The 13,263-nt window shown below is 44.8% G+C and overlaps 1 protein-coding gene across 3 annotated transcripts in view; it reads left to right on the forward strand.

Annotated features, from left to right (window-relative positions):
- The first annotated feature begins 11,776 nt into the window (after nucleotides 1–11,776).
- The window catches only part of MYOZ2 (myozenin 2), a 53,771-nt gene continuing 52,284 nt past the window's right edge, over nucleotides 11,777–13,263 (forward strand). The window contains exons 1-2 of one of the 3 annotated variants that reach the window (XM_036762461.1): nucleotides 11,777–11,969; nucleotides 12,743–12,835. In XM_036762461.1, coding sequence (XP_036618356.1) covers nucleotides 11,792–11,969; nucleotides 12,743–12,835 — 271 coding nt within the window. In that variant the 5' untranslated portion in view covers nucleotides 11,777–11,791. Of the gene's footprint in view, nucleotides 11,983–12,742; nucleotides 12,836–13,263 lie in introns of all 3 variants that reach the window. The other 2 variants (XM_036762462.1, XM_036762463.1) reach the window with 2 other exon arrangements.

The raw sequence follows: 13,263 nt of genomic DNA on the forward strand, positions 1-13,263 counted from the left end.
TCCTCAGAGTTTCAGGGTAACCTGAAGACCTTATGGGTAGTTTTTTCTAGAACATAGTTAGCACTTAATAATGCTATTTGATTTATTAATTATTCCTTTTTATTGTACTTTTCTATGATTTGTTGATGTCCATTGGGTTAATCCATCGATGCACATATTTGGGATTTGTGCCCCATGTGTTACGGAGCAGTGACTCATATGCCTGAATACCATGTAACCACTTAACATCAAGTTGGGCTTAACAAAAGAGATGTTTACTTCAAAGACATCAGCAAAAGAAAAATGCATAGAGTGTCAGGCCTGGAGTCAGGAAGACTCCTCTTCCTGAATTCAAATCCTGCCTCAGACACTTACTAGCTGTATGACCCTGGGCAAGTCACTTAACCCTATCTGCCTCGGTTCATCTGTAGAATGAGCCAGAAAAGGAAATGGCAAAGCACACCTGCATCTTTGCCAAGAAAACCCCAAATGGAGTCACAACGAGTTTAACGCAATTGAACAACACCTGTTCTCTAGCCTTTCTTCTCTGGATTTCAAATGTTTAGGATATCACTTTATAATGTTCCTGATATTCAATAAATCTTTTGAAATCTCTTAAACATTTTATTTATAACCTTATAGAAATATTCTAAATGGGTAAAATGTGTAGACTGAAACAACGTGAGCTTTGTATGTACCCATTTGTTTACACGTTGACTTCCCCATTAGAGTGTATGTTTGTTCCTTGAGGGCAGGGACTTCTTCCACCTTTCTTGATGCCCCCAGCTCTTAGAACAGTGCCTAGATCTTACCTAGCACTCAATATATGCCATTTGAGCTACTAATCGTTCCTTTCTATTACATTTTTCTTTATTTGCTGTCATTTATGCCCACTGAGGAAATCCATCAACGCATATATTTGGGATTGGTGATACAGACGACAAATAATTGAGTCTCGGATTTAACTGGAGGTGGGAGAAATATTTGGGGAATTAAGCTGTACTTTTTGGGGTCCCAAGCTACTCTGTACCACAAAAGCACACTTTTAACATCATTTTTTGGTGATTTTATATGGTTCAGAATCATGGTCCTCCACGATCTTATGAAAATCCCAATTGTACATGACCCAAATGGTAACGGAGAGATACACAAGGCATAAATAGACCAATCAATATTATTAAAAACAGCTCACAATGGAGAAAAATCCCCAAAGGCACCACTGGAGAGACATCTGATTGGACAGGAATGTGAGCCTGTCTGGTGTAAAGAGGAAGGAGGTATGGACAGAGTGACCAGTGCGTTGGTGACACATGAAATGTTGAAAGGCCAGACGGGGCCGCTCAGCGCATTGCGGGGAGGCTTCTGGGTAGCACAGCAGACAGAGAAGGGAAAAGAAAGGGGAAGGAAGGGAATGAGCATTTAGACAATGCCTACTATGTGCCAGACACTATGCTTTTGATACAACACTGGACCTGAGTCAGGAAGACCCGAGTTCTAGTCCTGCTGCGTGACCCTGGGCAAGTCATGTAGCTTCTGTCTTTCAGCTTCCTCATAAAATGGAGATAAAGATAGCCCTGACCTCCCACGGTTTTAAGGATCAAACGAGATGCCATCTGTAAAGCGTTTTGCAAACCTTAGAGCGCTGTATAAACGCTGGCTGTTCCTGTCGCTGCCGTCATGTTGTAGAATCAGATTGGCAGTGACCATACAGGCTGTCAACCCAACGTCCTCATTTTACAGATGAGGAAATTGAGGCAAATGGAAGTTAAGTGACTTGCCCAGGGTCACACAGCTAGTAAATGTCTGAGGTTGGATTTGAACTCAGGACTTTGTAACCCCATGCCAAGTGCCCTAACAACTATACCGCTTGGATCCTTTATGGAAGACTTAGGTTGGAGAGGAACGTGGATGAGAAGGTGTGCATGGGTTACCATATGAACACGAATGGCCATCCGTGTCAATGAGGTCTCGGGCCCATAAAAAAAAGCAGATGGCCACTGAATGAATTATCTGCACAATAGAAAAAGACTGATTGATTTAATGCTTTTCTATGAATGAATTACTTGGACTAAAACAAAGGAAGCTTAAACTCTGACCAGAACAGAGGAGAGAATACTCCCCCAGCCTACTCCATCCCTCCAGGAAGCCTGAGCCATGCAAATAAAGAGAGAGCCAAATGCAAAGCCAAGACATGGCTTCAGCCATTCTGGACTGCTGAGTCTCCAGAACAAGGCTGCTTGTTCCGCATCCCCTGAGGATTCAAGTGCTATCTGTGACAATTTTTGAACTCTATTGGCTCATGCTCCCATTCTGGTGCTTCTTCCCCACACTCCCACCCCCACTGGGTAACATCATCAATGATTCCTGCTCTGATATTATTTGCCAATGCCAGTTACTACCTCTCCTGTGCCAACTGATAGCAGTATAAGCAATTGCCATCAATCCAGCCTAAACAATCATTAATCTGCTTTCACAAAGAGATGTTTACTGAGAAGATATCACAAGGACAGAAGGACAAACACATCCCCAGGCACATGTCTTCTCTTCTACCAGCTGGATCCCTGGAGATTGTGCCCTTGACAAAATGGCAGCTCTAAGCATTCTCTCCCTGAGTTCACTTCCAGGTGCAGCATAGCCGGTGGATGAATCTTTGTCTTGCTTTCAGGACGTAGCATCCTGACTGGGTTCAAGCAGGTTGCTCCTCAGTATCAGCTCCTTCCTGGGTTCAGCAGCTGGACGGACCTTGGATGGTTCTTCTGAAGGTTACAGCCTAGTCTGTGCCATCTCTGATGCTTATACACCTAGTAGGAAAAAAAACCAGGGGGCGGGGGAGGGCATAGATAGAGTGCCAGGCCCGGAGTCAAGAGGGCCCAAGTTCAAAGCTGGCCTCAGACCCTTACTAGCTGTGTGATCCTGAGCAAGTTACTCAATCCTCTTTGCCTCAGTTTCCTCATCTGTAAAATGAACTGGAGAAGGAAATGATAAACCACTCCAAGAAAACCCTAAATTCGGTCACAAAGAGTTGGGTGTGACTGAAACAATTGAACAACAAGAAAAAAGACACACAACCATAACAGGAGAAACAGTAGCACCATGCGTTCAAAGTCACTGTGGCTGGGTAGGGAGATGAAGCCTGTGGAACCAACTCCACTCACACAGAGCCTCACAGTAGCTCTAGCTTAGCTTAGTCAGGCATAGAAGATGGAGTTCCTCCATCAAAGCCTATTGCATTCACTTGCCTTTCCAGTTCAGTAACCAATGATATTCACCATGAAACAAAAAGACAAGAAAGTCATAGAATGAATACGTGTGTATGCTTTAAACTAGGGGCAGGGCCCATGCATCCCACATCATCACGTACTTCTACAGACAGCCTCACTAAACTCCCCATTCCAGTTGACAGCAGACATGTTCCAAGGAATGAACCCTCTACTGGTTAATCTGCTTACCTCCCTTCGGCTGTACCAGTACCCACACACACACACACACACACACACACACACACACACACGCACACATGATGAATAGAGTTCATTCTGAGATATCATTTTGACACATCCCATATGTCATCCTGATCCATGAGATGATATCAGGATACTCAAGTGGAAATCTGGGATAGGCTTTTGGACCTGTGATGCCAGAATGCAAACAAGTGGAGGTGGGAATCAAGCAGTGCTCCATGCTGGCTGAAGCCACAGGAGTGGAGAAGGTTTCTAATATAGTCACAGAGGGCCAGGGACTGAACTAAACCTGGGAAGGTTGGTTAGAGCACCATAAGAAGAGCTTTAAATGTTAAACAAGGGAGCATGTGTTTGCTCCTAGAAGTCACCGGAGTTTGTGGAGCAAGAGAGACCTATGGTTTAGGAAAATCACTTGGGTAACTGTGTAAATTAGGCTTGGAGAGAGAGACCACTTAGGAGGCTGTCGAAGTAGTAAAGGCAAGAAAGAAAGGAAAGGGATCGTCACTTGAAGGGCCGGTCAAATTAAGTTTTTGTTTGTTCATGCTTTTAAAGGTAGAGAGACCCAAGCAGGGTTTAAGACAGAAGAGAAGAAAGCATCATCATATAGCCCAATAGAAAAATTCTGGTTATTTGAATTTTTTGGTTTGAGTTCTAGAATATTGGAATACAAGCAAAGGATGGTACCCTGTGAGGAGTTTTGCTAAACTGTCACTGCTTTCTTCTTTTTTATTTTTTGTTGTAAGGGATGCCTGGGTTGGTGGGAGTAGGGAGACAGAGGTACATCCATAAAAGTAAGAGGTGTAAAAACAGCAGATGCCAACAAATGTTTATTTTAATAAAAAAGCAAAATGAACATTTGTTAGCTATTATAGAAATAATACATGGAACAAAAATGAAAGAAAAAATATTATCGTATAGGTATATGAAGATATATATTTCAATTAAAGCACAAACAAAGCCTTTAGTCATGGCTTGTTTTGTTTAACCAGTATCAAGAAGGGAGTATGGTGCTTTGGACCTAACAGACAGTTTGTTTTCATTTGGGCTATTGACTTTATGAACCTGAGTGCATCCTTGTTGGCAGGGACCTGGAAAACAGCACCTGTCAATGTACATCCATGATGAATGTTTGTTTATATTTAGAAAGGTTGTTTTTTAATTATCTACCTCATGGATTCAATCTCCCAAGATCCTGAGGGTCTAACACACTTCAGATCTGCTGATCCATTCCTCCAGGTACTGTGCAAACCTTTAGAACTGGTCTCCATCTACAACAATTCTTCCTGTCGTCCAAGACAGAGCCCTCAGCATCCCTTCAGCCTTGACTGAGGTTTCTCAGGGTGTCTCTCCCCCACTATGAGCCACAGGAGCAGCTAATTGGTGCCTCAATAAACACTTATTAAGCCTCTACTAAGTGCCAGGCCCTGTGCTAAGGTGCTGGGGCTACAAAAAAGGGCAAAGATAGTCCCTGCCCTCAAAGAGGTTACAATTTAGCAAGAGAGACAAGAAAACAAATATGTACAAACAAGCTATATGTAGGATAAATAGGAAATAATTAACAGAGGGAAGGTGCTAGAATGAAGCTGGTGCCTGCCTGACCCGTGACCAGCATAGATGTGCCATTGCTGGTGTAAGAACATTTAACTAGGTACTACGTCATTTTTTGTCTTTGATGTCCTAGGACCTGCACCACTGACTCGTTCATAGCTGTTGCTTAATAAATGCTTGTTGCTAAATTGCCAAGAGATTTTCCATTCCCTTGACTCTCAGACACCCAATACTCCGGGTTCTTCCCACTGGGGCCAAAATAAAAGGAGAAATGTAATTCTTCTTCCCCGTGAAAGCCATTCAAATACTTGGAGAGTGATCTCTCATGCCTTGAAGTCTTTCCTGCTGAAGCACGGCAAATCACCACTAGGTTCTCTCACCAAACCACCTGATGCTTTGCCCTTCACAAATCTTAGGATTGTCTCTTATCACTTCATAATCTGCACAGTAGGCAAGAGGGCAGAATTTCCTCTAGGTGAGATACCTGGGAAAGGGACTGCTTCAGGAGATGAGGGGAAAAATACAGATTGGCTGCAACTCACAGAGGAAATGCGGCCAAGTTCCTGAATGAAAGTCCGCTTGCTATAAGCAAAGCAGGGCAAGCATTTACTAGTTTGCTTTGGCCACATGCTCTGGAACACTGCAGTTTCTATCCAAGCTCCATTCTCCATCACTCACACTTCCTTTCTTGACCTGGACCGAGAGTATGTGGTCAAGGTCTAGCAAACTCTGGCCCATCCCCGCAAGAGCAGTTAAAATAGCAGCGATCCAGAAAAGTCGACAAAACAACACAGCTGATGAAGATGGGCCAATGGGAGGCTCTCCTTATAAACTGGAGAGAGATGGGCAAGTCTAGGGCCCGGAGCTCAAGGTCTCCAAGTGTCCTGGAGGATGCGGCCAGTTTGTGGGAGCAGGCGCACATCTGTGGCGTGGTGTTTGCACAAGGAAAGGGAGGAGCCCTCTGGAACCCAAGCCACCCATTTCCCGCCTTATTGATGCTTAGTACCACAATCACTTGAGTATTTGCACAGCTGAAGCCGAGCACCCAGGGGAGGCCCTTGAGAAAACACTCCAGTCCAGGAAAACATGACATGGGAAAAGTTTATGGGGAAGAAGGGCCAATGCCAAAAGGAGTGGTTGCACCTCCCACAAAGCTGGCCACCAAGGAGAAATGTGTGAAAAAAGAGACAGCCAGGGAGCGCCTGGATATATTTGGTTCCTGCCCACCACCCCAAAATAAATAGCCCTGGAGGAAAGAAAGCTCATCTTTCCACTCCTAGACCCTTCCTACTCCACCGAGGGACTAAAAGCTGTGGGAGAAACAACTAACAAACTTATGAGGAGGAAAGCCAGGAGGCACAGTGCGTAGAGCGCTAGACTGGGAGCTGGGAAGATCTGGGTTCAAATCCTATCTCAGGATAGCTTAACTGTGCAACCATAAGCAAGTCACTTAACCTCTTCTCTGCCTCAGTTTCCCTATCTGTAAAACTGGGGTAACAATAGCACCTACCTCACAAGGTTACCGTGAGGCTCAAATGAGTTAAAATGTGTAAAGTCCTTTGTAAATTATAAAGTGATATGTTAATAATCGCTGTGATTAGCAAGGGAGATAAGGATTCCAATACAAACCATGTCAGCTAGATGGTGGAGAGGATAGCACAATGGCCCTGGAGTCAGGAAGACTGGAGTTCAACACACTTACTGACTGTGTGATCCTGGGCAAGTCGCTTAACTTCTGTCTGCCTCAGTTTCCCAAACTGTAAAAGGGCATCTTCCTCCGAGAGTTATTGTAAAGATTAAACGAGCTATTAAAGGGGTTAGTACAGTGCCTGGCACATAGTAGTTTCCTTCCCCTCAAACAAGGAAGAGCTTAAGCACCGGGGCACATTTCATGTGCAGAAGAGAACCCTGGGGGGAATGTGATATGCGCTTCCAAGTTTTTGAAGGGTTGCTGTGTAGAAAAAGTGACTGGACTTCATTTGACCTGAAGAAGGTAGAATTAAGATCAGGGACCAGAGTGCGAAACTTGCAGTCACGAAGAACGTGGGTTGAAATCTTGCTTCTGACTCAGCATCTACGTGACCATGGACAAGCCATCTTGCTGCTCTCAAACTCAGTTTCCCCTTTTGTGCAATAGAGAAATAACATCTCTCTTAACTGCTTCACAGGCTTGTTCCGAGACTGCAGTTAGATTATATAGGTGCGTGTTTTGTACACTACGAAGTACGATTGAAAATCAGTTCTTATTCTTCCAAAGTCAGCTTCCCCATCTGTGAATTTTTCACTGCCTTAGTTTTTCTGCTTACCAGGAGACTTTTCTCCTCAGTCAAGACTTCTTCCTGCCAGATTGAGTTCCATATTTGAAGCCCTGAAGAGAGGCAGGGCAATGCCTGGCCTCTTGTATGTGTCTCTGGACAGTCCTGCTGGAGCGGGGCCCTGCCCTCTCCCACAAGTCTGAACAAAGACCAGCATGGTGTCTGTCCCCACCACAGCCCGCTCCCACCTCCAGAGTCTCTCCGGATCTGTCCTTAATCTGTCTGCTGCCCACAAGTCCCTAAGATAGACAGTAAACACAGCCAGGCAAACACAGACCAGAAAACACTGCAAAGTTTTTTGGTTGTTTTTTTCCAGCTGGCTTCACCTTTCCAACTCACCATAAGCTCCAAAATGCTCCCTTTTCATGGCTCATTAGTGGGCTCTTCCTGTCAGGGTGATCCTTTAAGGGTCCAATGGGCTTTGTCTGATTCAGTATCAATTAACTCTGAAGGACAGGGTGAGCTGGGTGGATAGGCACCCAAGCCTAGACCCAAACAGCTAGAGCTATGTGGATCATTTCAAACTGCCATGGGCTAATATTCCCAATAGGATCATTAATAGGTTTGAAAACAGCTTTGCAAAGGTCCCATTGAAAAGATCCCGTTAATCACGATAAATTGGTGTTCATCAGTGGAGGAATGATTAGCAAACTATGATATACGGATTAACGGAATATTCTTATACCATAAGACAAGCATGAAGAATTTAGAGAAACCTGGAAAAACTTGTGAACTGATACAAAGTGAAGTGAGCAGAACCAGGACAATCATTAAAAGAATGTATGTGACATCTACTCTAAAATACGAGTCAGTCAGGCAATAATCATTTATTAAGCACCTACTGTGTGCCAAGCACTGGGGATATAAAGAGAGGCAAAAGACAGTCCCTGCCCTCAAGATGCTTACAATCTAATGGAGGAGACAACAAGTAAACAAATATGTACACACAAGCTATCTACAGCATCAATAGGAAGGAATTAACAGAGGGAAGCCCTAGAATTAAGAAGGGTTGGGAAAGGCTTCCAGTAGATGATGGCATTTTAGTTGAGACTTAAAGGAAGCCGGGGAAATGAGTGGGTAGAGTTGAGGAGAGAAAGCCAGGCAAGTGGGACAGCTAGAGAAAATGCCCAGAGCTGAGAGATAGAGGCCCTTGTTTGTGAAACAGCCAGGAGGGCTGTGTCACTGGACTGAAGAGGACGTTTCAGAGAGTAAAGTAGATAAAGACTAGGAGAGAGCTAGGTTATGAAAGGCTCTGAATGCCAAACAGAGCATTTTGTATTTGCTCCTGGAAGCAATAGGGAGCCAGTGCAGTTTACTGAGGGGTGTGTGTGTGTGTGTGTGTGTGTGTGTGTGTGTGTGTGTGTGTATGTGTAACAGAGAGACATGGTCAGACCGTTTTAGGAAAATCATTTTGGTTGGCTGAATGGAGAATGGATTGGAGTGGGAGGAGACTTGAGTCAGTCAGTCACCCACCTCAGGCCGTTGCAATAGTCCAGGTGATAAAGGCCCACAGGAGGATGGTCAATGCCAGAGGAGAGAAGGGGGCAATTTGAGAGATCATGAAGAGGTGACGTGGACAGGCCTTAGCAATAGCTTGTATATGGGGGTGAGAGATAGTGAGAAATCCAAGATGACTCCTGGGTTGTGAGCCCGAGGGCCTGGGAGGATGGTGTTATTCCCAACAATAATATGGAAGTTGGGGGGTAGAGTTTAGGGGAAAAGATAATGACTTCTGTTTTGGACAAGTTGAGTTTAAGATGTCTACTAGACATCCAGTGGGAGATATCTCAAAGGTAGTGGAGAGGCAAGTTTGGGGGACAGCAGAAAGGCCAGGGCATGAGTAACCATAATGATCAGCTTTGGTCTTGGAGACCAAATGAAACATATTTCTCTCCTTTCAAAAGAGAAGTGGGGGACCACATGTGTGGAACATTGAATAACTGCTCAGATCTGGTCCTTGTGTGGGTTGGCTTTTCTTAACTGTCTTTCTTCATTAGAAAAGAGGGCTCATGGACAGTGGGTGTGGAAGGAGTAGGTTAGGTCCAGAAATCATCATATAAAATAAAATATATCCATAAAATCAAATTTAAAATGAAATACAATATACTTGTTAATTAGTGACTTCTACGTTTGCTAACAGTGCTTTTAAATATCTACCTGGCATAGTGTCTGGCTCTTAGTAGATGCATTTATTATTATTATTATTATACCCTAAATGCATTTATTATAAATGCATGCTGACATTAATTTAATTACAAATGTAGTATATATTAATATAGTGGGAAAATATTGATACAGTGGATTATTATACATTATATATATGTACACCTGTAAATACAAGTATAACCTCACCCATTCTCACAGCACACTTCTTATGTGAGCACTAGAGTTGTTATGGTAATTTCCACTTTATAAATGAAAAAAGTGGAAGCCTAGGAGATTATGTGACTGTTCTATGCTTATATAACACAGCTAGTAGGTGTCAAAGGCATAGTGGCGACCCAGGGGTTGATGGCCAGCTCTCTCATCACCGCCTGATGGCACCTTTTACTTGGAAGGAGTCCAACCCCTTTAGCACAGATGAGTTTATAGAATTAATGTAGGTATAGGTCAGATGGAGAGGACGGGAAAGGTGGTGAAGATTGTTGAAGGAGTAGTGGGAGTGTTGAGAGGAAGCAGACTACACTAAATAGAAGAGGCAAGGAAGACAGACATCCTTCAGTCTATGTCATCATCTTCCCTAGGGCAGCTAGGTGGTGTAGCCAAGAAAACCCCAAAATGGGATCACAAGGAGTTGGAGCCAACTGAAAATAACTAAACAGCAACAACACAAAGGTCATCCCTGAGTGTCCATGAAGTCGTGTTAGGCATTTTAATTCCATTTATCAGAGGAAAAAGCGGTTGTTTTCTTGATTGGATCATCTGAAAGCAGTGTGTCTCAGGGATACCAACCATGGATTTGGAGTCAGGAAACCAGGCTTCCAAGCTAGGCCCTGGCACTGACTTCCTGTGTGATTTACGACAAGCCCTTAACTTCTCTGGTCCTCTGTACACTGAGCATGGGACTAGAAGCCCACTAAGCTCCTTTCCTGCTCTCAATCTGTGCCCCTAAATCAGTGTAAGGTGGGCCCACAAATGCCTTTGTGTGGATGTCACCAGAGAAGTTGCCCTCCCCTTCCTCCTCCCAGGTATTGGTTACCACCCTTTCTCTCACTGCCGGGCTCTTCCCTAACCTGCCAAACTCATCTGCCTGGCATTCTATCCTCTCCTGGGTCAATGTATCAACTCTCCAAGCTAACAAACTAATCTCTACTCAAGGGAGAAGGTGCCTTCCAACAAAGACTGGACACAATGTCTCCGACTGGACAGGCCATCAGACATTGGATTTCAGCCTTTCCTTTTTCAGGATAAACGATATATCTGAAACCAGAGAAATGACACGGAATGGGATGCAGCGAACTAAAAATAGACAAATAAATTACAACACACCTTAAAAAAACTAGAAATAACTCCTGTCAAAGCAACCAACAAATAAGAAATTGGATGGCAGCAGATGTATTGTTTCATATTTACTTAGATTTAAATGTTGAAAAAATTAAAAATAAATTTAAATGTTGGTCCCATCTAAGGGGAAAAAACTACTGAGGGCCCAATTCTAACTTTTAAAGTGATAGGTTGTTTGGAGGCGTCATTATTTAAAGATGGCCCTAGAAAATGGAGACTTTCTTCTCTTCATGCTTTTTCCAGAGTCAGAGAATTAAATACCACATCTTTTTCTATCACTCTGTATTTCTGCAATTAACTGCAATATGATGCTTTTGGAAGACTATGAGATGGTCTTGGTCTTAGATTAGGTCCGTTTAGTTTAAAAAATTCTTGATTCTGTGTAGCTCTTGTGGCCAAATCCCTGGGTCACCTGCTTGGATACATACTGAGGCAAAAGAAGATGTAGCCCCCTGCCTTCCAGGGGCTTAGGGTCTGCTTGCAGTGTTCCCTTCAAGGCTTCAGCCATCAAATCAGAATGAAGCTTTGCTTAGAAGACAGCTCCATAGATGAACCGAGATCTGCAGACCTCCCTCCCTTTATACACATCTAACTAGAATCAAGGGTAAAGGCCACGTCACCTTCAGTCAGCAGCATCATGAGTCAATGATGGCTCTCCTTTCCATTGTAGGACTGACCTCCACCCCTCTCACACAGGAGAGTAGCCCAGAATAGATCCCCCAGTTCAAGGTGCCTTGAGTAGATCCCTTAGCTACTAATTGGTTCGAGTTCCTGTAGATAGACCTCTTAGACTTTTGTCATTTTGTCCTTAGTGAATGCTTGGCACACAGTAGGCACTCTCTAAGTTCAGGGTGGATGTCGGACAGATGGACATCATCAACCATGAGTCCAGAAACACAATGGGGGCGATGGAATCCTCTGGTCTCCTCTTTCAACAGGCTAAGAGGAGGGGCTCAAGAGAGCGGGTCTATATTTAGCTACTTGATGTCAGCTGGATGTCAGTCTCTTCAGAGAGGCTCAGTCCTCACTTCATGTTGGTGTGAGGTACCATGCAGACCCAGGCACAAGGATAGAAGCTGCCTGGTCCCGGGTCCCTATCCACATCCCTCTGACTCCCAAACCTCCACCCACTGGCCCAGCTTCTTCTCTGCTGCAAAACAAGGTAGGGCAACCTGGTGAGTAGAACATCTCTCCAACCCTTGATTCTGGTCTTCCAGAGAGTCACCCCCTCATGACTCAGAAATGGGCATTCTCCTGTCTTTTCATGGTGACACAGAAATGGGCATTCCCCTGTCTTTTCATGGCAGGAGGCTGGTACCCAGGTGTAAAGGCAAGCACCAAAGTGGCCTCTGATTCACTGGCACCTCATTCCTCCTTCAGGCACTGTCCTAGAATCTATGCATAGTGCTGTCGATACTAGGAGAGAAACGACCAAGTGACAGGCAGAATACAATGAATCACCAAGTCCAAACAAAGGAAGAACCCATGGGAGGGTGGGAGAAGGAGGAGGATTCGTGAATGCTTTGCAGTGGTCTGGTGGGTGCTGTACCTGTGCTCAGGAGGATCCATTGCTCCATGAGCCATCATCAGTCCGTGCCGGTCATCAGACAGGGATGCAGATCGAGGGCTGCTGCTAATGCCTCTGAAACCTCCAGCCCGGCCCCCACCCCCACAAGCACCTTCCCTCAGAGATGATCTCCTGTCATCTCCCTCCACCACCTGCATGGAGCATGTACGATTGTTTGCATGCTGTCACTTCCGATAGAATGAGCGTTTGTTTGGGCAGCTGGGTTGTGCCTGCCTTTCTTCATACCCCCAGTGCTTAGCACAGTGCCTGGCACTTGGTAAGGGCTGGACAAATTCTTATTGATGGACTGATGAGATGGTGGCTCACCTGGCTCAATCTTTCCTTGTGTGCATTTCCTTCTCTTTCAGCAGGGAAGCTGCCGTGGAATATTAACACCCAGCACCTTGGAAAGCAGAGGAAGCCCCGAGTGTCAGCAAGCATGAAGGGAATTCATGGAAACGGTAGAAAGCTGGTCCTCAGGGGGGCACCTAACCTTGTTCCGACCCTTCCTAACACGCCTGCCTCTGTTTCCCTCTCATCGTTGTGTGGCCTTGTTCCGACCCTTCCTAACACGCCTGCCTCTGTTTCCCTCTCATCGTTGTGTGGCCTTGTTCCGACCCTTCCTAACACGCCTGCCTCTGTTTCCCTCTCATCGTTGTGTGGTCTTGTTCCGATCCTTCCTAACATGCCTGCCTCTGTTTCCCTCTTATCGTTGTGTGGTCTTGTTCCGATCCTTCCTAACACGCCTGCCTCTGTTTCCCTCTTATCGTTGTGTGGTCTTGTTCCGATCCTTCCTAACATGCCTGCCTCTGTTTCCCTCTCATCGTTGTGTGGTCTTGTTCCGATCCTTCCTAACATGCCTGCCTCTGTTTCCCTCTTATCGTTGTGT

Source organism: Trichosurus vulpecula, chromosome 6 (assembly GCF_011100635.1).
Source record: "Trichosurus vulpecula isolate mTriVul1 chromosome 6, mTriVul1.pri, whole genome shotgun sequence".
In the NCBI taxonomy this organism is placed as follows: domain Eukaryota; kingdom Metazoa; phylum Chordata; class Mammalia; order Diprotodontia; family Phalangeridae; genus Trichosurus; species Trichosurus vulpecula.